The sequence below is a fragment of the Nicotiana tomentosiformis genome, chromosome 8, assembly GCF_000390325.3.
Source record: "Nicotiana tomentosiformis chromosome 8, ASM39032v3, whole genome shotgun sequence".
Lineage (NCBI taxonomy): Eukaryota > Viridiplantae > Streptophyta > Magnoliopsida > Solanales > Solanaceae > Nicotiana > Nicotiana tomentosiformis.
In genome coordinates, this window is record NC_090819.1 from 137,218,645 (window position 1) to 137,240,825 (window position 22,181).

The window sequence follows — 22,181 nt, forward strand, 5'->3', positions numbered from 1 at the left end:
TAATCTCCTAGCTCCACGCGTGATATCACTTATATAATAAATTGGTATAAATATAATTATTATTAAGTATTAGTAATTTGGTTCTGAATTTAATATATTTTTTAATACAAATATAGAATTTGGATTAAAGTTATTGGGAGTCTAAACCATAGTTAATCAGATACAAATATGTTTTTTAATAATAGATAAAGATATATAATACACGAAAAGAAAAAGGCCACGCGATGTGATCTTAAATATATGGAGAAAAAGTTAAGGTTTACACGAATTAGATTGCGAATAGAAGGAGAATAGGCAACTTAAAAGATTTAAGAAGAAAGATTACATGTAATATTACTTAAATTTAATTACTTAAGAAAAAAAAAAAGAGGAGAGATTTAGGTAGGTCAAACCAATCTAAATAAATGTATAACTCATTAAAATTACTATAATCCACTTGAAGATTCATCAATAGAGAGAAAAGAGTCCATATCGATATTACTCTCTACTTACTCACCCTTGTTGGACCATCCTCATTTTCTGTTTGTCCTTCCTCCTTTGGAGTTGTTATAAAAATAGAAATGTTTAATTGAAGGATGGAATTTTAGTTGAAGTACTAAAAAAACATTTACACCTTTAGCAATTACCGGTAAAGAGCAAAATTCTTACATATTTTTCAGCACAAATGTTAATCAACTTATCTGGATCAATTTCTATGTCCCAAACAATACTCTCTCCGGTCCACAATAAGTAATTTTTTTACCTTTTTTATGGTCCAAAATAAGTTATTTTTCCATATTTCAAGAATAAATTAATTATTTTTTTCGTACATTGCCCTTGGAGTAAATAGTGTTCGAGTATGTGTTAGGAGTATTTATGTGAAGAGATAGTAAAGGTTAATATGGTCAATTTCATTACTAATTAATGTTAAAAGATGAATTTCTTAATCTGTGTGAAAACAACCAAAAAATCACTTATTGTAAACCAGAGGGAGTATTAGTTTACCGTGTTTAAATTATAAATTGAAGTAAAATACATATTAAATGTTTAAATGTAATTTTTACGTAAAAAATACACATCATGCGCTTATTGAGTTTTTAGTGCATACAACAAATGCGAATAAGTACTTTCCACAAATATATTAAGTTTTGTCCAAATAGATGAAAAATAACTTTTTCCTCGGGGCAAGTGCACAAATAGATGTATTGGTGAAAAAAGTATTACACGTGGAATGTTGGAATGCTGATGAAGTATGACGCGTGGAGCAACGATATAGTGGCAAGTGGCATTCTCAATTAATAGAATTAAGAATATGAGAAAGGCACGGGAGAAACACTCACGAGACAATACAGAAAAGAGGACTGGGTCTGACAGTTGTCAAAGAAGAGGCAAGAACGGAATGAATAAGGATCAAAAAGAAGGGAAGATACACGAACCAGAAGTAAATAAGTAAGGGGAATCGGAGCAGTTATAAGGCATTTATAGCTATAAATATGCCGGTTATGGTTATTCATAGTAATGGGCAATCAATACAATTAATGCCCATAATGAATTCAAATTAAGTGAGAAAACCGTTATAATTGTACACTCCTATATAAGGATACAAAATTTTATTTGTAAGGGGGGTTTCAAGGACTACTGAAATACATTCTATAATTCTCTGCTTTATCAAAGTTTTCAACCTTGATTTTAGGGATTGACACTCGTTTCATTCCTTATTTCTTTTTGTTAATCTTCGTTATAACTTTTCCTATTTCCCAAATAGATCGCTGTGAAAGTGAAGTAAAACTTGGTTATCAGTAACCCGTTTTCTTCTAAACATAGGCTTTGACTGAAAAATCTATTTTTTTTTGTTAAATAGATTAGTTCCGTTAACAGGAATCTGATAATCTTTTCACTTTCCAAATTCTTTTTTCTGGCAACCAACTATATCAACTGTTAACGATAATAACCAGCTGAACCCACAGGAAGGAGCAACTTCACCACTCCTCTCTCCGCAGGGATCTCCTCAACAGTCCCGTGATGGATCACCTGAAAGATCTACGTCACATGTGAATGATCAGCATGGGGACGAACAAACAGTCGAACAAGACGCTCTAAAGCAATTGATTGCAGAACATGTGAACAGTGCTCTTCAAGCCTTTGTTAGGGGATAGCCAATTGCGCCACCAACTCCTCCACCAGTCAATACCACACCCCTAGAAAACCCACGCTCGGGGCTCGATAATTCTGGGAGTAGATGAACTCCCAATGAATTTCGTAAAGGAATGTCATGTACACCAAATAATTCTGATTTACAAAGTTTAGTACTAACTTTGCAGAAACAGTTGAAGGAGAAAAATGATCGCATAGAGCAAATACCTCGCGTACCCCCCATGATTAAAAGGGGTAGATATTGATAAATATTCACATCAGCTCTAGAGGCCAAGTGCAGCTCCTTTGTTGATTCCTAAAAAGTTTAAAATGCCTCATATTCTAAAATATGATGGAATGACTTGCCCTCGAGATCACGTAACTGCGTTCACAACTGGCGTGAAGGGCAATGATTTAACCAAACAGGAAATCAAATTAGTTTTGGTTAAAAAATTTGGTGAAACACTCACGAAAGAAGCATTAACGTGGTATTCTCTTTTGCCTGAAAACTCTATTGATTCTTTTGCTGAGCTTGCAGATTCATTCATAAAAGCACATTCGGTAGCTCAAAAAGTTGAAAAGAGGATGGAAGATATCTTTAAGGTAAAACAAGTAAATACAGAATTACTCAGGGAGTTTGTGGATAGATTCCAACTGGAGAGGATGATGCTACCACGAGTACCTGACAACTAGACAGCTATGGCATTCACAAGCAATCTAAACGAGAAAAGTTCAGAAGCCACAAGGAGACTGAAAGAATGTTTGCGAGAATTTCCAGCAATAGCATGGAATGACGTGTATAATAGGTACAACACGAAGCTGCGGATAGAAGAAGATACGGTTGCACGGCCAAGGATTGATGAAAGAGTAGAATCGAGACGTTCAGAATCGAAAAAAAGGACCGAAAAATAGGTATGAACCTTACATGGGACCTGCAGGGCGAGATTTTCGGTCTAAAAGAGAAAACATTCGATCTGAATCGAGATCAAGGCAAAAAAATGCGGGTTCTTCATCTAGATTCAGAAAGGAACGGGATGCACGAAGCAGCGACTCCAATACACATCTGAGGATTGGAGATTACAGTTTTAATGTCAGTACCTCCGAGTTAGTTGTTGTTTTAAGAGGTATGGCAGATAAGGTGTAATCCAGATTTCTGGTGTATATTTCACAACGATCATAGCCATAGAACAATGGATTGTATATTACTCTAGGGAGAAGTCGAGCATTTGTTGAAGCAAGGTTATCTAACTAACTTGTTCAGCGAGATAGGTAGATAGTCATATACGAAGAATAGACAAGAGCCTCCGAAACCCCCGTCTCCAAAAAGAACAGTCAATATAATAATCAGTGGAGATGGGGTCAATGGTGTGACATATACAGTTGTAAAAAAAGACGTCAAAAGTCACGGTCACTCACAAGAAACGAGTTCACCAAGTCTTGGATGAAGACAGTATAACATTTTGATAATGAAGATGCGGACGACTTGATAATTCCTCATAATGATGCGCTGGTAATATCTCTATTTGTACATGATACTAATGTTAAAGGAGTTTTGATTGACCCACATAGCTCCGTAAATATCATTCTACTAAGGGTGGTGAATGAAATGCAAGCTAACGACAAGGTGATACCAAATGCACGGCCTTTGTTTGGATTTGATAATTCAAGTGTTATCACAAAAGGGGAAGTAGTGCTTACCACGTTTGCAGAAGGAGTTATCAAGGATATAAAGTTCCAGGTGATAGATGCAGACATGGCTTATAATATGATTCTAGGAAGACCATGGATTCACAATATGGATGTTGTACCATCCACATTGCATCGAGTTATTAAGTTTCCTTCACAATGGGTAATTCGGCAAATCCGTGAAGATCAACAGGCTTCTAAAAGTATCAATTCAGTGGTAGTTACAAGCACGTTGAACGATGTTGCATACGGGAAATAGAAACTACAGAATTCAGTTGAGGATGTAGTAATACTAACCTAGACTGAAGGCATTCTAGGACAGACGGATATTGATTCAAGACCTGATGTTATTCAAGAGCTAGAAGAAAATGAAAACATCAAAACAACCACTGAAGAACTCGAGCTGTAGTGCTATTTATACACTGACCAGACAGAAAAGTTTACATCGGAGCAAATCTAAGCCCATAAATGAAAGGTAAGTTAATTGAATTTTTAAAAGCTAACACAAATTGCTTTGCTTGGTCGCATTCAAATATGACAGGTATACCATCGGAGGTGATGACCCACAAACTAAATGATGACCCATCATACCCACCTATCAAGCATAAGAAGAGAAAGCAAGGATCCTTAAAAAATAAAGTGATCCAAGATGAGGTACAAAAGCTTTTAAAAATTAGGTCAATACGAGAGGTAAAATATCCATACTGGTTAGCTAATATTGTGGTAGTTCCAAAAAGGAATGGGAAATGGCGAGTTTGCGTAGATTATACTAATTTAAATAAAGCTTGTCTTAAAGATTCATTTCCTTTACCGCATATGGATCAACTAATTGATTCTACCGCATGATATGAGCTGTTAAGTTTTTAGATGCATATTTAGGTTATAATCAAATAAAGATGGATCCTCTAGATAAAGAAAAAAATTCGTTTATCACAGACATGGGGACTTACTGTTATAAAGTCATGCCATTTGGTCTAAAAAATACTTGAGCCACGTACCAAAGATTAGTAACTAAGATATTCCAAGAACATCTTGGAAAAACTATGGAAGTCTATATTGATGATATGTTAGTCAAGTCAGCACAAGCAGGAGATCATTTTCAACACATGTCAGACACTTTCAAAATTCTCCGCAAATACAATATGAAGCTAAATCCAGAAAAATATGCTTTTGGTGTGGCTTCAGGTAAGTTTTTAGGTTTTCTTGTTTCTAATAGGGGTATTGAAGTGAATCCTGTACAAATCAAAGCCGGATGTTCTCACAAGCAAAAAAGAAGTGCAGAAATTAACAGGAAGAATAGTTGCCTTGGGGAAGTTTATTTCAAAATCATCAAAAAATAGTTTTAAATTCTTTTCAATATTGAAGCAAATTAAATGGACTGACGAATGCCAACAAGCCCTTAAGGACCTCGAATCATATTTGTCAAATCAGCCCTTGCTAGCCAAACCAAAAGATGGAGAAAGGTTGCTTGTTTATCTTGCCGTGTCGGAAGTGGAGGTAAGCGCGGTGTTCGTACGAGAAAATAAAGGTAAACAATCTCCAATTTATTATGTTAGTAAATCTTTGTTAGATGCTGCGACTCGATATCCTCACTTAGAAAAACTTCCCTTAGCATTAATTATGGCATCTAGAAAATTGAGAGCTTATTTTGAATGTCATCATATCTCTATAATAACTGCTTTTCCCCTAAGGAATATATTGCATAAACAAGATTTATTTGGGAGGTTAGCTAAGTGGGCAATAGAACTTAGTGAGTATGATATCATATATCAGCCCAGAACTGCAGTAAAATCGCAAGTTTTAGCACACTTAGTAGCAGATTTCAGCACGAATTTAGTTCTGAAGCAGAAAAGGAACTATAGGTAATTATCGGATCTAATCCGGGGACTTGGATTTTATTTACCGATGGTTCCTCGAATGTTAAAGGAGCATGCTTAGGTATTGTTCTAATTCCACCTTCAGGGGAAGTCATAAGACAAGCAATAAAATATTATCCCATCACTAATAATGAAGCAGAGTACGAAGCTGTGACTGTAGGTTTGGAACTAGCATGAGAGACTTGGTATAGAGCAGATTGTGATCAAAAGTGACTCGCAACTAGTAGTTAACCAGATGCAGGGGACTTACATAGCAAGATATGCACGAATGCAACAATATCTGGAAAAGGTACGGGAATTAGTCAGACAATTTCAGTCGTGGAAAGCCGTACAAATACCCAGGGAGGAGAATGCAGAAGCAGATGCGTTGGCCAATCTCGCGTCTGTTGTGGAAATAACAAATGCAGAAAATGCTATTGTAATACATTTGTTTCATTTGGCACTTGACCAAGACAAGAGCGAGGTAAATTTTAATAATCTAACTTAGGATTGGAGGAACGAATTTGTTAACTATTTGCAGTACGGAATTTTACCCGAAGACAAGTAAAGTCACAGTTACTTTGCCAAAAAGTCGCCCGGTATTGTTTAATTCGTGGGAACTTATACCGAAAGATGTTCGGTGGACCTTTAGCACGGTGTCTCGGACCTTCACAAACGAAATATGTGATGAGGGAAGTACATGAGGGGCACTGCGGCAATCACGCTGGGGAATATTATTGGTAAAAACTTTTATAATAGCAGGATATTATTGGCCAAAAATAGAAGAAGAAGCGGAAAACTTTGTAGCCAGGTGTGATAAGTGTCAATGATATGCTAATAATATGCACCGCCCAACAGAACTGTTACATTCAGTTATCTCGCCATGGCCTTTCATAAAATGGGGCATGGATATCGTAGGACCATTACCTCAAACTAAAGGAAATGTACGGTTTCTATTAGTTTTAACAGATTATTTTTCAAAATGGATAGAAACAGGAGATTTCAAACAAGTGCGAGAAAAGGAAGTCATGAACTTTATTTGGCGAAACATTATCTGTCGGTTTGGAGTTCCGAAAGAAATCGTATGTGACAATGGCCCACAGTTCATAGGCACGAAAATCACAGAATTCTTTCGGAGTTGGCAGATTAAACGGATTACATCCGCACCTTATCATCTTTGTAGCCAATGGGCAAGCTGAGTCAACAAAAAAGTTATTATTAATAACTTGAAGAAGAGATTAGAGAAATCAAAAGGCAAATGGCCAGAAGTGTTACCAGGGTTATTGTGGGCTTATCGAATAACAGCAAAAATAAGTACGGGCGAGACTCTACTTTCACGTGTCTATGGCACGGAAGCCTTATTTCCAGTAGAAATAGGTGAACCAAGTACAAGATACACACATGCTACTGAGGAGTTATATGAGGAAGAAATGCGTATAAATTTGGATTTACTAGAAGAAAGAAGAAAAGCAACATTAATAAGGATGACAACTCAAAAATAGATGATTGAGCGATATTACAATAGGAAAGCTAATCTAAGATACTTCAAGATTGGGGACTTCATCCTTAAAAAGGTTTTTCAATCAACAAAAGCAGCTAATTCGGGAAAGTTAAGTCCAAATTGTGAAGTCCCTTACAGGGTTCAAGGTATCGCTAAAAAGGGAGCATATGAGTTGGAGACCATGGATGGCAAGATACTACCAACAAACTGTAGCGTTATTCATCTGAAGAAGTATTACTTCTAGACAACGGAAGTACCCTTGGGCAGGTATCACTCAGATATAATTTTATTTTGTTCTTTTGAATTTTACTAATAATTTTAGATGATAGGCAAAAAGCTAGCCCGTACCAAATGATGATATTAAACCCGAAAGACACGCAGAATACTAAATTATTCCCGATTTAGCTTGCAACCTTTCTGATGAAAAAAAGGGTTATGCAGTCATCATCTAAATGTATATCTCTGAGTCCCCTTTGTATTTTCCTTTTTAGAGAATGGACTAAAAAGAAAGAGTAATCTAGTGTTCGAGATTTCATACTTCAAAGCTCTAACACTAGGGGGGCTATGCATATAGACAAGGAAGCAAAAGAGTCAAAAAGCTTAAATCAAAAACCTTGAAGAAACCTTGAGAAGGTGTGAACTCACGAAAAGGATACAAAATATGTTCCATGTTCCTACGAGTTTTATGTGAAGGCTAAAATTTAGTCACGGGATAATAGACCCGATTTTGTATCTTAAAATCTGCTACAAAAAAAACAGTTATGAAAGTATTGTATGAATAATTATAAAAATATTGTACGAAATTTATTTGAAAGTTCAAAGCATAAAACTTCCTCAAATTATTTCTTTCATGTCTACTTCGTCTTTCATATATTTACCCCAATATGAAGATGAGACGTCATCTTCATCAGTATCGTTAACATAAAAGGGCCCTCTTTTATTAAAAAAAATCCATGTTTATTAAAGTCACGGACTGTTAAAGTATTTTTAAATGCAAGACAAAAGCTCAAATATCAAAGAGCAGAATAAGCAGTAAAAGTAATTGAATATTAAGCCTTGGAAAAAACAGAGGTATTAATTTGTCATTTAAACCCCCAAAAGAAGACAGGGGTAACCAAAAAACAACCTTCCCAAAAACAACATTCCAAGAAGTTGTTAAGCTAAGGGAAAAGCAACAACATAAAAGTTAACAAAAAGCAGGAAAAAACTATGGGGCATCATCAATGGAAGCATCATCCACGGGGACATCACCAACGGGAGAAGAAGAGTCTTGAACATTAGCCTCACCAGGAGCAAGTCCATCTCCATCACCCTCGGGACCTACGTCTTCGGGTGAGGAAAAGCTTTGACGTTGATGAGTTTTATCAATTGCTTCTTTAGCCTTAGCAATATCAGCATTAAGGTCAAAACCTTTCTGGTTAGCTTCAATAAGAATCTCGAGGCGAGTATTTAAGAAAGCCCAGTTCACATCCAATGATAGCTTATCCACAAGAATCTCGTAACCCTTCTCCCATTAGTCAATCTCAGCTCTCAGCTCTTCTTTTTCTGCTTTAATGGCATTATAAACCGTCTTCAAAGGAGCAAGAGAACTTACCAAGAACTGAATCTTATCAGTAGAGGTGCGGAGATCTTCCCGAACTTGAGTAAGTGTTTGAACCAATTCTCACGCATAAACCTCTTTTTGATTAAGGTGTTCCTTCAAAGTCCTTATTTCTTCAGTTGCTTAGGAAAGTTGTTCAACAAAGTAGGATTCAAGTATATCCTTATCCTTTCCAACCTGGCAAGCGGAAGCTTTTTCAACTGCTAATTCAGCAGCAATCATTCTCATCTGTTGTTCCAAAGCATTCTTCTCTTTCGCCACGACTTTTTTTTCCAATTGAAGACCTTCGAATTGTTCCTTTCAGTTATCAGCTTCGGTGCTTAAATCTATAACTTGCTGGTCTGCCTGAGAAACTCTTTTCATAAGCTTTGTGCCAATCAAGTTGATCTACAAAAAAGAGGAAGAGTTATGAATAAGAAAGAGAAAATGAAGGAAATCTAATTAAACTTGTACCTTCAAGGAAGAATGAACGATATCATTCATTAAAGTTAGTGAGCTATGACTTTCTAACTTCTTCTTCTCTACGGGGCCTAGCAAAGGTTTCAACCACACATCAACTTGACTAGAGTTTCTTAATAAGTTCCCACCTTTAGGAACCTCAACAACAACTTTTTTCATTTCCCTCCTGCTGCTAAAAGATTCTGCCTCTACATGAGAAGCAGTCACGGGAATAGCACAAGGAGCAGAAGCAGCCACGAGAATAACAGCAGGAGCGACGTTAGGTAAAGACATGGGAGGGTTAATGGAAACTGAAACTGGAAGGGAAGCAAGAGGTAATTCTTCAGAAACAGGTCCAAAAGCTTCATCACCCTCGAAGCCATGAGCAAACAATCTATCAACGGAACTTGGGGGAGAATCAACAACATCTTCATCAGAAATCATTAAAGGGGCACTCTCTGGCTCATCCGTGAGTCTAAAAGGAATTGAACTGGATAAAGGGTCATGAGAATTGAGAAGGAGTAGTTTCATCATCAGAAATTACACGTCTCCTGACGCGTGGCCTTCGCACCAAAGAACCCTCATATGTTTTTTTTTTGTCATCAGAGCCACGAGACCGTCAGTTTTTTTTTTAAGAAGAAGCACTTAAAATTCTTTCCTGGGCAAGACTCACGGAAAGCCTGGTTAATGGAACAGACGCGGGACTAATGCCACGAATAGAAAACCCTAAGGAAAAACAGTGAAGGTAAAAATTACCGTGCGTTTTCACTTTCCAACTGAATTTTTGAGAAAGGTACTTCCAAGACCTTTTCTCCATAGGTGCAACCGTTAACGTCTTTTCTACCCAAGCAAGGATGTTGGGAATTTCATCAAAAACTTCCATGGTTGTTGAAAAATTGGGTATATGATTCGATTTTAAAGAAATAAATAAGAAAGCTTACGTGCAAAGTTCTATTTCTCCAGGAAAGGCATGTTTTCTTCACCCACTAATCCACTAGTGGGAGCAGCAATAAAATGAGCGTACCAGCCACAGTCCCGATCATCTTCAGGGCTAATCAATACTCTCTTACTTCTAACCACGAGAGTAAAGACACCTTCACAAAACAGTTTGAGGGAATATAGATGAAGCAAGTGCCGAAAAGTAAAAGGCATGGAAACCAGATCTGCTAAATAACGAAGGCATGCAACAGCTCTTCATGTTATGGGGCCAATCTGGCCAAGACACACGTTGAAGTAACGGCAGAATTCATTGATCACTGGATCAATAGGAGGTTTGAACCCTAAAGTGAAGGGGTAGGTATAAATAAAAGAAAAACCGGCATGATAGGAAGTAATTCTCTGGTTGGCACCACGGACTAAAACTGAAAAATCTTGTTTCCAATAATACTCTCTTTGAACCAGGAAAAGAAGACCAGAAGTGATTAAACTCGGGTAAAGGTCAGCAGGATTGAGGGAGGCCATAAAAGAAACTTTATTCTTTATGGTTTTACGATCAGCTATAAAAGAAAATTCTTGAGGAACAATCTCTGCAACTGTGGGTTCACGCACAAGATCATTTAAATCTCTATTCCTAGAAGAAGATCTAGGAGTTAAAGGAGCTCTAGGCCTAGAAGAAGATGTCTTAGCAGCACTATTATGAGATATTGAACCAAGACTATGAAGCCTACCACCCCTCCTACTTTTAGTAGGAGCATTAGAAATAACACGTTCGTCAACAACCACAACCTTGTGAGGGTCTGGTTAAGACATGATTGTCCAAAAAAATATGGAAGGAAGGATGCAGAAAATGCATAGAAGGAATAAGATAATGGATATTGAAAAAGGAAGACTCTAAGAAATCAAATGGAGTATTTATAAGAAGGCACGACCATTGTTAAAGTTGGTCATTATGAGTCTTTTCATAATGGAACCGTCACTTCGCAACAACCACAACCACAGAAAACCCTAAAAAGTGCTGAAAAACTGCAGAGCCAAAAATCGTTGGAAGCCACGTGGCATGGGCATTAAATAGATGTGATGCACGTCGCATCGATCCTGAAGGAGATATGATGACACTCGAAAAACGGCGGCAAATAATTCCCGCCATAAAAGCTTACCACTTCCCGAATATTCAGAAAGTTGGGAGGGGGGGCATTATACGTGAAATGTTGGAATCCTGATGAAGCATGATGCGTGAAGCAGCGATATAGTGACAAGTGGCATTCTCAATTAATAGAATTAAGAATACGAGGAAGGCACGAGAGAAACACCCACGAGACAATATAGAGAAGAGGATCGGGCCTGACAGTTGTCAAAGAAGAAGAGAGGATGGAATGAATAAGGATAAAAAAAAAGAGAAGATACACGAACCAAAAGTAAATAGGGAAGGGGAATCAGAGCAGTTATAAGGCATTTATAGCTATAAATATGCCAGTTACGGTTATTAATGGTAATAAAAAATTAATACAATTAATGTCCATAATTAATTCAAATTAAGTGAGAAAATCGTTATAATTGTACACTCTTATATAAGGATACAAATTTTTATTTGTAATGGGGGTTCCAAGGACTACTGAAATACATTCTATAGTGCTCTGCTTTATCAAGTTTTCAACCTTGATTTTAGGGATTGACTGTCGTTTCATTCCTTATTTCTTTTTGTTAATCTTCATTATAACTTTTGCTATTTCCCAAATAGATCGCTGTGCAAGTGAAGTAAAACTTGGTTATTAGTAACCCGTTTTCTTCTAAACATAGGCTTTGACTGAAAATTTTATTTTTTGATTAAACAATAGCCATTTTCATATATATATATATATGGGAAAAAAAATGGTGGTATGACATATTTCTATGGCCAAAGATCCTATTTATCTATTATCTCAATTTTTTGGATTTCCGGGGGGGGAGGGCTATCTGTATTGGTGGAATAAAGGCACTACACGTGGAATGTTGGAATTCTGACGAAGCATGACGCGTGAAGCAGCGATACAGTAACAAGTGGCCTTCTCAATTAATAGAATTAAGAATACGAGGAAGGCACGAGAGAAACACCCACAAGACAATATAGAGAAGAGGATCGGACCTGACAATTGTCAAAGAAGAGGCGATGATGGAATGAATAAGGATAAAAAAGAAGAGAAGATACACGAACCAAAAGTAAATAGAGAAGGGGAATTAGAGCAGTTATAAGGCATTTATAGTTATAAATATGCTAGTTATGGTTATTAATGGTAATGGAAAATCAATACAATTAATGTCCATAATTAATTCAAATTAAGTGAGAAAACCGTTATAATTGTACACTCCTATATAAGGATACAAAATTTTATTTGTAATGGGGGTTCCAAGGACTACTGAAATACATTCTATAGTTCTCTGCTTTATCAAAGTTTTCAACCTTGATTTTAGGGATTGACTGTCGTTTCATTCCTTATTTCTTTTTGTTAATCTTCATTATAACTTTTGCTATTTTCCAAATAGATCGCTGTGGAAGTGAAGTAAAATTTGGTTATCAGTAACCCGTTTTCTTCTAAACATAGGCTTTGACTGAAAATTTTATTTTTTGATTAAACAATAGCCATATATATATATATGGGGGAAAAATGATGGTATGACATATTTCTATGGCCAAAGATCCTATTTATCTATTATCTCAATTTTTTGGATTTCCCTCTCTTTTTGATACAATAACCAATTATTGCATTCAAACAATTTAAGGTTTAATTGAAACTCAACAATACATGATGAAAGGGAATAAAAAGTGCCGTTTCAATTACCGTTCCAAATTGTTTATTATGATCCTATATACATTTATTACTAATTAATACGCTAACTCTAATTCTATAACAATTATACGTTATTATTTATTCCTATTACACTCAATGTAAGTTACTAATGGAATTGGTTACTATAAATACTTAAGTAAATCTTCTCCTCCACATAACTTTGGTCTATTATTCTTCATCCATCCTTACTCTCTTTTTTAGTCTGTTGTAGGGTTGTAGTTAATGCTCGAATTTAAATGTAAAACCTTTGCCTATTCTTTGCTTTTTCTTTTAAAAATTCGTTATTTTATCAAATGATAAGCACGATTATGTGCTTCACCTTTTGTAGTGCTTCCACAAGTATGAAATTTGTTATGAATATTGAAATTTTCATTGCGCTATTCATAATTCTCTTATTTTAGAGCTACTGAGAAGTGTCTTTTCACTTGTATTCTTTTTGTTAGTTTTGTGCATGTGTGTATTTATGAATATAGATATTCTATTATGCAGCTGGCGTTATCAAACATGAGGTATATATAAAATTTGACATAATAAAGTCGTAAAACAATGATGAGATAATATTTAGTCTTAAATATTTCGACTTCTTGGGAACGTTAATCAGTCCAACGATGTGGAAACATGTCAAAGATAAGGTATGTATAAAATTTGATAGTAAGCCTCTTGATTTAAGACTTTGTGACAACAAATACTAAAAATTGCATATGAATCTCAAATTACGTTTGATATTTTTTTCTGAGAAATGTTATAGACAAGTGGTTACGACACTTTTTGCATTTACAGTATGTTTGTAATTAAATTGACGGCATGTTCTCGAATCCAAAAAGAAGAACGAAACAAAAAAAAAAAAGGAAGGGAGAAGAGAATAATACTTCAAGGAGTTCCAATAATCCAATGCATCCTACAGGGTGGAACAATGTATAGAGATGAAGTCCTACCAGCCTTTGTTTTTCTTTAAGTTTTTATTTCATTTCTTTAGTTTCATGATCTTTTAAATAGGATACAGTTACATAAGTACGAAATATTAACTTTTCAAGGAAATGAAATCAAGTTAGTACATGCTAATATCAAAGAATATTGTATATATAAATGTATGTACACACTTATTACACTTACATTAGGGGGAAAACAATAACTTTATTGTATGAGAAATAAAAATGTAACCAAATATTTATAAGATAAAAGTTCCCAAAATTATAAAAATAGAAACTAAAGGAAAAAATATTTTTGTAATTCTCTTAACAAAACAAATTGTAAAGGTCAATAATAGATGGACAAATTATAGGTCTCAAAAGGAAATTTTAAGACCAAACATTTGAATACATTAAAAATAGTCAATTGTGTTTTTGGTTAAGATTAATATTTGAATATTTAAAAACAAAATTAACGGAGTACACCATAGCCGCGCGAAGCGCGAATAATTCACTAGTTAATTTAAAGATTGGGCAGTACTTATTTTGTCCTGAAATTTTAAACTAAAAATCTTAACTTCAAGACAATTCAGAACATATTTGTCCCAAAATATTTGAACTGAAAAACTGAAATCCATGACGCACTGGCTAATTCTTAAATAGTAGCCCTTTAGAGTGGCTGCCTGGTGTCATTTCTACTTTTTTTCTTTTATGATGTAAAGTAAAAAAATATTTGGAAAAATACGCATCTAATCACTTTTTAAAACATATTTAAGAAAATAATACTATTCTTTCTTTATTCCATAAATGGTAATTTTTTTACACTAATGGCAGATAGAGATTATGCACATAATGAATGAGCAGCCAAAACGCACAAATTATGGGATATTTATTTTTTCACACTCTCTCTCCTGTTTTAAACAAGGGATTCAGTTATATTCTCATATTTTTCATTACATTTCTCTCTCTTCTTTAACCGTTACACTTAATTTATTCACTTAATCATTATGAAACTAATGCTACATATTCAATTATTCATTATATATATTTAGTATAACTTTTTAGAGGGATTTTGTGTGTAATATTGTATTAATATAGGGGAAAAGGTAATATACATGGTATAACTCAATTATATTATATTTTTATTGAAGTATAATATTATATATTCCTGGTATAATTCATTTTTAGAGGTATACTAATGTACTAATATACATAGTATAATTCAATATATGTTATAATGGTATTAAGGTATTATATTACATGTATATTGCTATAATGTTTTTTTTATAAGAAACGCCATGTATATAAATATTAATGTAAGAATATACCTTCTGTGACCTTTTTAAGAATATACCATTTAATAAGAAATACTGTGAATACTAAGGTAATAATATACCTTTGATCTTCTTAATAAGAAAGTACTCCTTGGTATAATCATGGTTTATAATGTAATGTGTATATATATATATATATATATATATATATATATATATATATATATATCAAATATACATTACAATTTTCTTGAAACATATGTATTTTATTTTTTCGAATAATATAAAGATGTATACTTTCACTAGATAATGTTGTATAAAAAGGTACATGTACTTTTTATAGTAAAAAGATCCATGTATGGAATGTAGAAAATCTGTTATGGAATGAATTAGTTTTCAACAAAAAAAAAGAAGAAAACATATTACCATTTAAATATGTAAGGGATTGATTTCAAGAGAAAATATAGAAAAAAAATGTTAAAAAGTGCTAGGAACGTTTTCATTAAGGAAATAAATGTATTGGGTGCGTGATTATAGGTACATGGTTTAAAGATGTCTATTATTTAGTTGCTTGAAATATAATTATTTAGTTGACATATGTGTAAAATAGCTATTGCTGTTACGTTTTTGGAAATTTTTCTTAAATTATGCCTATTTATGTTTTCTGCCCAAGATATTTTTGGTTAATAGAAAAAAAAAGTAAAGCAAAAGAAATCATAGATCCCGAGTTATGGGCCAACTTTTGTATTATTTGCGGGTGCTACCATGTTATGCATACAATATATATGTCAGTAGCTACAAAGACATATTAGGAATAATGGGTCGGTTCCTTAGTTTTTAGTTAATTTGAATAGGCCTTTCATTCACAAAGAAAATAAGTTATTTCAGTTCAAATTTTTAACGCCTAATTTAAACACATTCTAAATAAAAATACAAAAGAAAAATAACATTTCATGAAAGAGCGCCTCCAATATAAATATTGCTTAAAGAGTAGCTTAACTACACTATATATTATTTGTTTGACTAGATTAATTTACCTGTATTGTTCTTTGTTTATTTTTCTATCTTAATTGTTGAGTTATATGACAATTATTTTCAAAGAAAAACCTTCAACATTCAACCTATGATATTCGACTCAAAACGACTATCAATCAAGCCATTTAATTGTTTTTCAAAATCCAAGAGAAGATATTGCTCAAATTATATTTTAATATATAAATTAATATCGTTTCATTAAAAATAAAAAAAATTATATGCTAATTAAAATCAATTCAAATTACCTATAGAAAATAATTGTTCATAAAGTAAGGTATGATGATAGAAAAAAAAAATAAGGACTAAAAGTTAAAAAAATGAAAAAGAGAGATTTAGCAAGTAATAAAAGGAAGATAAGGAGGGAAATAGCCGAAAAAAAGGAAAAGAGGTGGGGCCCTAGGGCTCAACTGAAAATAAAGGAAATGTTAATAAGTAGAAAAAATAAAAAATCAAAGGAGGTGCTCAAACATGGAATCAAACTTGCATTCATGAGGCCAAAGAAAGCCTTCAAAGGAAAGGCTAAACCAATGGCACCCGCTTCCACTTTGTGACTTCTGGGTTCCACTCTATCTATATATACGTTTCTTCACAGAGAGATTATGTACGTAGTAAGAATTTTAGCGAAGCGAGCGGGTACCGTGGTACCCCTATCTCATAAGGTAGATCCGCTCTGGTCAATTTCCAGCTTCCCCATGCAAAATTAGACATGGAGAATTAATTCAAATAGTCGCCCACCGATCACTTAAACTGATATATATAATTCATATATAATATATGAGTGACTGTGTATAATCAACGTATAATTTATTTATTACCGGTTAGGAAATGTAAACAGTAAATATGGGTTGGCTATTTTTGTAAAGATCCCTGCGGGTTGGCTATTTTTGTACATATCCCATTTGACATCCCGAATTATGGGCCAACCTTTGATTATTTGGGCCAATTTTATTGGGTCAATTTCCAGCATCCAGATGGGGCAACCTAATGGGTCTTAAAATCAGAACTTTCAGCCTTTGGCCCAATCAAACAGTAACGGATCTTTGCTTCCACTTCAGAGTATTAGGTCTCGAGCTGCTTGCTCTAAAACCCTCTTTTCTCTTTCACTAACCCTCTCTTCCTCTCTGGTTTTGAAACTCGTTTTCTATAAGACGAGAGAGGAACAGAGGCGTTACAAAAGACACGATTTTTTATCTCCGATTAATCGGCTATGGCGGCGCCGGAAGCTCCCGTTTGCTATGTCGGAGTTGCCAGAAAGTCCGCCGCCTTCCGTCTCATGAAACAAATGGTTTGCTATTTTCATTTTCTTTCACATACGCTTCGAATTGCGGTATTTATGTGAAATGAGTTAATTGTATTGCAAAATTCTTTTTTTTTTGTGTGGTTATAAATGTGATTTCTGATTTGATCCGTGTCATTTCAGTTTTAAAATTGATGAATTTTCATGTTCGTGTAACAAATAAGAGATGAAAAATATTATTTTGTTTTACATGTAATGAATCATAGAAAGAATTAAGTATGTGTGCGGCAAGCAAAATTGCCTGAGTTGAAGGTGATGATATACTTTTTATTTAAATAAATACTACTCCCTCCATCTCAATTTATGTGGCTTTGTTTGATTGGGCATGGAGTTTAAGAAAGAAAGACTTTTGAAACTTGTGGTCTAAAACAAGCCATAGACATTTGTGTGTCTTTAAATCATCTCATTAAGGTTAAATGAAATTTTTAAAGTTAAATTGTTTCTAAATATAAAAATGTGACGTTATTTTAGGGACAGACCAAACAGAAAGTGTGCCATATAAGTTGGGGCATAGGGAGTAATGTTTATGGGAGCTCCTCTGTGCACATAGTAATATTGAAGCTGAAGGCTTTTGATTTTTTAGTGTCCATACATTTTGTTATTATGAGATCAAGGGAGTGGTCCTGAGTTTTTGATTTTGAGACTGTCTACATGTAGGATATATATATATTTTCATTCTGAAGTTTTGTCATGATCTCTATATTTGATGGATTTAATTGCAACGAACCAATGATGGAACTATGATTATTAAATGATTCAATCTATTGTATTTCGTTTGTTATATATCTGCTTGAACTTGAGCTAGTTACTCTGCAATTTTCCTTAAATATACTTGTTTGTAATATGTATGAAATGCGGTTAATAGGGATGGGAAGAAGGAGAAGGCTTGGGCAAGAACAAGCAAGGAATCAAAGGATATGTCAGAGTTCAGAACAAACAAGACACTGCAGGTTTTTTATGGAGTAACCTCTTTTGTTGCGTGGCTGCAATAGAGGGGGAGAACATCTATCTCTCACGGGGGTGGAAGGGGGGGGGATAAGGAAAGATAATTTTTTTTTTTTGGGGGTGGGGGTGGGGGTGGGGGAAGGGAATAAAATTATAACTCCTTAGCATAGGAAAGATAATGGGAGGCAATGGAACAAAATAAGAACTCCTTAGCATTATAGGTAGTAAGTGAAATTAAAAGAAATTTTGTTATCTTCCTTGTTATTATATTTTAAGAAGCCAATGCTTAGCTGGTTTTTGTTTCTGAATTATGAAATAGGTATCGGTACAGAAAAACCAAATGAGTGGGCTTTTGATACAGCTCAGTTTGATAGCATCCTGAAAAGATTAAAAGTGGTAATTCTCTTCTTCAACTTTGAGTTGTAATGTATTCACCAAGTTTGTTTCCTAATATTTTATATGACTAACATCTGTTTTCTATATTTGGCAGCAAACGGCTGAAATCAACAACGATGAAGGTACATTGAATTGGAAATCATTCTTAAGTTATATTTAAACCATTTCAGTCTGTTGTATGAATTTTTTTCGGTGCTTCTCACAGTAAAAGAGAAAAAAGAAGTGCAAAATGACACAAATACAGGAACTTCTAATGGCGAACAAGTGAATGTAGCTAAGGTTACTCGGCCTCAAGGAAGGTGAGTAAGTTAATGTCGGTATATGCTTCTTCGCATGTATGAGCTGGAACACATTGTAATATTATTTTTCTGTGCACCAGGTATAAGAGACGGGAGAGAGGAAAGCTTGTGCACTCATATTCATCTCAGGATCTTGAAGGAATTCTTGTAAGTTTACTTTTGCATGAAAACGATGTTTCCACTATATGGATACGGATTAGTGATATAACAAGTTCGCCAGCAATTTACTCTGATATTATCTCTGAGAGTACTAGGATGTTACAATTTTGTTATTGCAATACACAGTCAATAAACAGAATATTTTTAGGGTATTTGTCCATTCAAAACCTGTATACTTTGTTCCATAAAAACTAGGAATCTTGTTGATAATTGAAAATGGTTTGGTTTTCTTTTTGTATGATTTAATGGTTGACTTGGTATTCCAGCTTATTGTCTTATTCGATTACATATTCAAATTGACCATTATCTAAAAAGAATGCGCTCACTTGCTCATGCTTGAGCCTTATTTTGACTCAAAGCTTGTAATTCAATAATTTTTTTCCTGCTTAGCCAAATATGCATGTTCTGTAGGTCAAAAAGTCAAAGACTTCTTCGACAAATGAAGATCAGAAGGTACCAGATATGGCGGAGACTATTATTGTTGCAGATGATACTTGTAAGTTTTAGATATGTTATTTGAGCACTTAGGCATGTGAAAATGCGTTGGGTCAAATTTAGTGTTGCTGTTTATAAATATGTTTTTAAGAGGGAGAGGAGTGCCCAAAAAAGGAGGGAGAAGAGTGCAAATCCTGCGCTGGAATCAGTAATTCCCTACGCTACCGCGGAGTAGCTGATTTCCTAATTATCATCCGGTAAGGACTTCCTAGATAACAAGCCATAATCACAGTGAATATCATAAGGAGACCTCCTCTGATCTAGTAGATATTTTCTTGCTATGTTAGTTTCTAATCAAAATTATCATATCAAGGCACATAAACAATATAGGAAGAGTGTATTCTTCCATTGATTTATTTTGTCTGGGTGATGGGAGTGGGGAGATCAGTGATTGGTTGAAGGAGATTTTGGAAATTTGAATAAATACTAATTTCTATCTGACCTGCATTGTAGCTCCTGTTTCTCTATCAAGTCTATACATACTTTATGTTTTCTTGCAGGATGGTGGTATCGTTGTGGGGGAGTAAGTTCGTAACTGTGTTAATGTGTGTGCATACTTTTAATAAGGATATGTTGATATGAAATGGGTTTTAATACTTGTGGTACCTGGTTGTGCTTTCAGAGATAAATAATGCGGTCCTGTCAGAAGCACCCAATTTCCTTATTGGCTGCTGATTGTTTACTGAAATAATTCCTTTTGCCAGGGAATGAAGATCAAGGTGTTCCCCCAGAATGGTGGGGCTATAAAAATGGATTTGTCTCTGGAGGATTTCTTGGAAGTCAAGCTCGAAGAAAAAAGTCATCCTCGTCCGAGAAGATGCGAGACTTCAGTGACAGGACCACATTCCATGAGGAGGATCAAGAAAATCTTTACAACCTTGTGCAAGTATGCTTTCCAACCATTTGAAAGAAGCATATGCTTTGCTCTCTATAATTGCTTAATAAGTTGAACTGTAACTGGCCCCACAACATAAATGTGGCACTACTGCTAATGAAACTTAAAGTTTAAGAGCCTTATGTTGTGGTATCCTTACTAACGTCACCTAATACATCTATATCCTTTCATAACTGTAATGCTGGCAAATATTATCAGGATCTGATTCCTTACAGAGAGTAACTGGAACACCATAAGATACATTTGTCTAGGTAACAAATGAAGGTGCAAGGGGCCTATTGATTTTGTTATTAGTAGGTTGCAGTTTTTTTTATTATTCTGGCATGAATCTTTCGGATTAACTTTCTTGCTGATGTTTTTCTAGTGATGCATGTTAGCATAAGAGAAGTTCATCAGGAAATATAATGACAATGTCTTTCAACTGCAGAACACAGCCACAACTGGAAAACAAGGACTTGGTATCAAGGACCGGCCAAAGAAGGTTGCTGGTTGCTACTTTGAGGGAAAAAAGACGTCCTTTGATGATAGCGATGAAGAAGATTCTTCTGATTCAATCCCTCCCATGGAGGCAGAATATGAAGAAATCAGTGATCCAGTCAAAAATGATGAACCAAAATTGAAGCTGAAGAAATTGTGTAAACGGCTCTTGAAACAGGTTTCGTTAGATTGTTTTTGTCACTGATTAAGTAATTTATCTGAAGCCATGTCTTGACTTCCCTTCATTGATAACCCACACTCCAGGCACCTGGGAACTCGTTAAAGCTGAAGCAGCTTAAAGTGCTAATTGATGAACAATCATCAGATCTTTTGTGTAATTTCACTAAAAAAGAGGGTCTTGGTTGTTTGAAGCGCAAGGTAAAGTACATTTTCATTAGCAATGCAATCTTGTAGTGCCTTCCCAATGCAATCTTGTAGTGTCTTTTGGCAGGAGATATCATTCATTCGGTCTTTTCAATGATTTTTTTATTGTTCTTTTGGCATGCTCAAATGACTTCTTTCCTTGTATGCAGCTTGAAGGCAGTGACAAGTTCTCAGTGGAGGGAAAGAGAGTGTCTCTTTCTGTAAAGAGGGCCTGAAATAATTTTCCTTTGCTGTGGGATTAGCTGTGACGAAATGTAGTTGGCCACCAAGACTAGGTTGATAGTAAAACAATTAGGTGGAGATTTTGAGTCTTCCACTTAATGCTCATTTTGTTTTACTGAGATATAGCAAGAAGCAGCATTGCGTACCGCCAAAGTACAGCATTTAGGCAGTCTTTTCTTCATCCACTAAGCTGCCCTTGTTTTTTATTCTTTTCTTCTACTTCCGTACTACTGCCCCCCACCCCCCGGGTTATATTTTTAAACAATTTTTTGTTAGTTTGAATTTTTTTTGGGGTGATCATTTGTCTGTTATAGGCCAAAGAATAGATGTCAGTATAAAGGTCAGTATAAGTTGTATTATGAACAGATGACCAATTATTTGATTGTTACACCTTTATTATTTGTTATTGCACCCCCCCCCCCCCCCTCTATATTGACA

The 22,181-nt window shown here is 34.8% G+C and overlaps 2 protein-coding genes across 2 annotated transcripts in view; one reads left to right on the plus strand and one right to left on the minus strand.

Annotated features, from left to right (window-relative positions):
• Positions 1 to 22,181, minus strand: part of LOC104087336 (2-C-methyl-D-erythritol 2,4-cyclodiphosphate synthase, chloroplastic) — an 82,253-nt gene that overhangs the window by 29,857 nt on the left and 30,215 nt on the right. The gene's annotated exons all lie outside the window — the stretch shown is intronic.
• LOC104087338 (G-patch domain-containing protein 1) lies at positions 17,248 to 22,142 on the plus strand. Its single transcript, XM_009591761.4, has 11 exons — positions 17,248 to 17,459; positions 18,337 to 18,421; positions 18,736 to 18,812; positions 18,907 to 18,934; positions 19,018 to 19,111; positions 19,192 to 19,258; positions 19,682 to 19,766; positions 20,470 to 20,651; positions 21,088 to 21,315; positions 21,402 to 21,515; positions 21,671 to 22,142. Exons 1-11 carry the CDS (start codon positions 17,382 to 17,384, stop codon positions 21,734 to 21,736), a joined length of 1,104 nt encoding a protein of 367 aa, XP_009590056.1. The 5' UTR covers positions 17,248 to 17,381; the 3' UTR covers positions 21,737 to 22,142.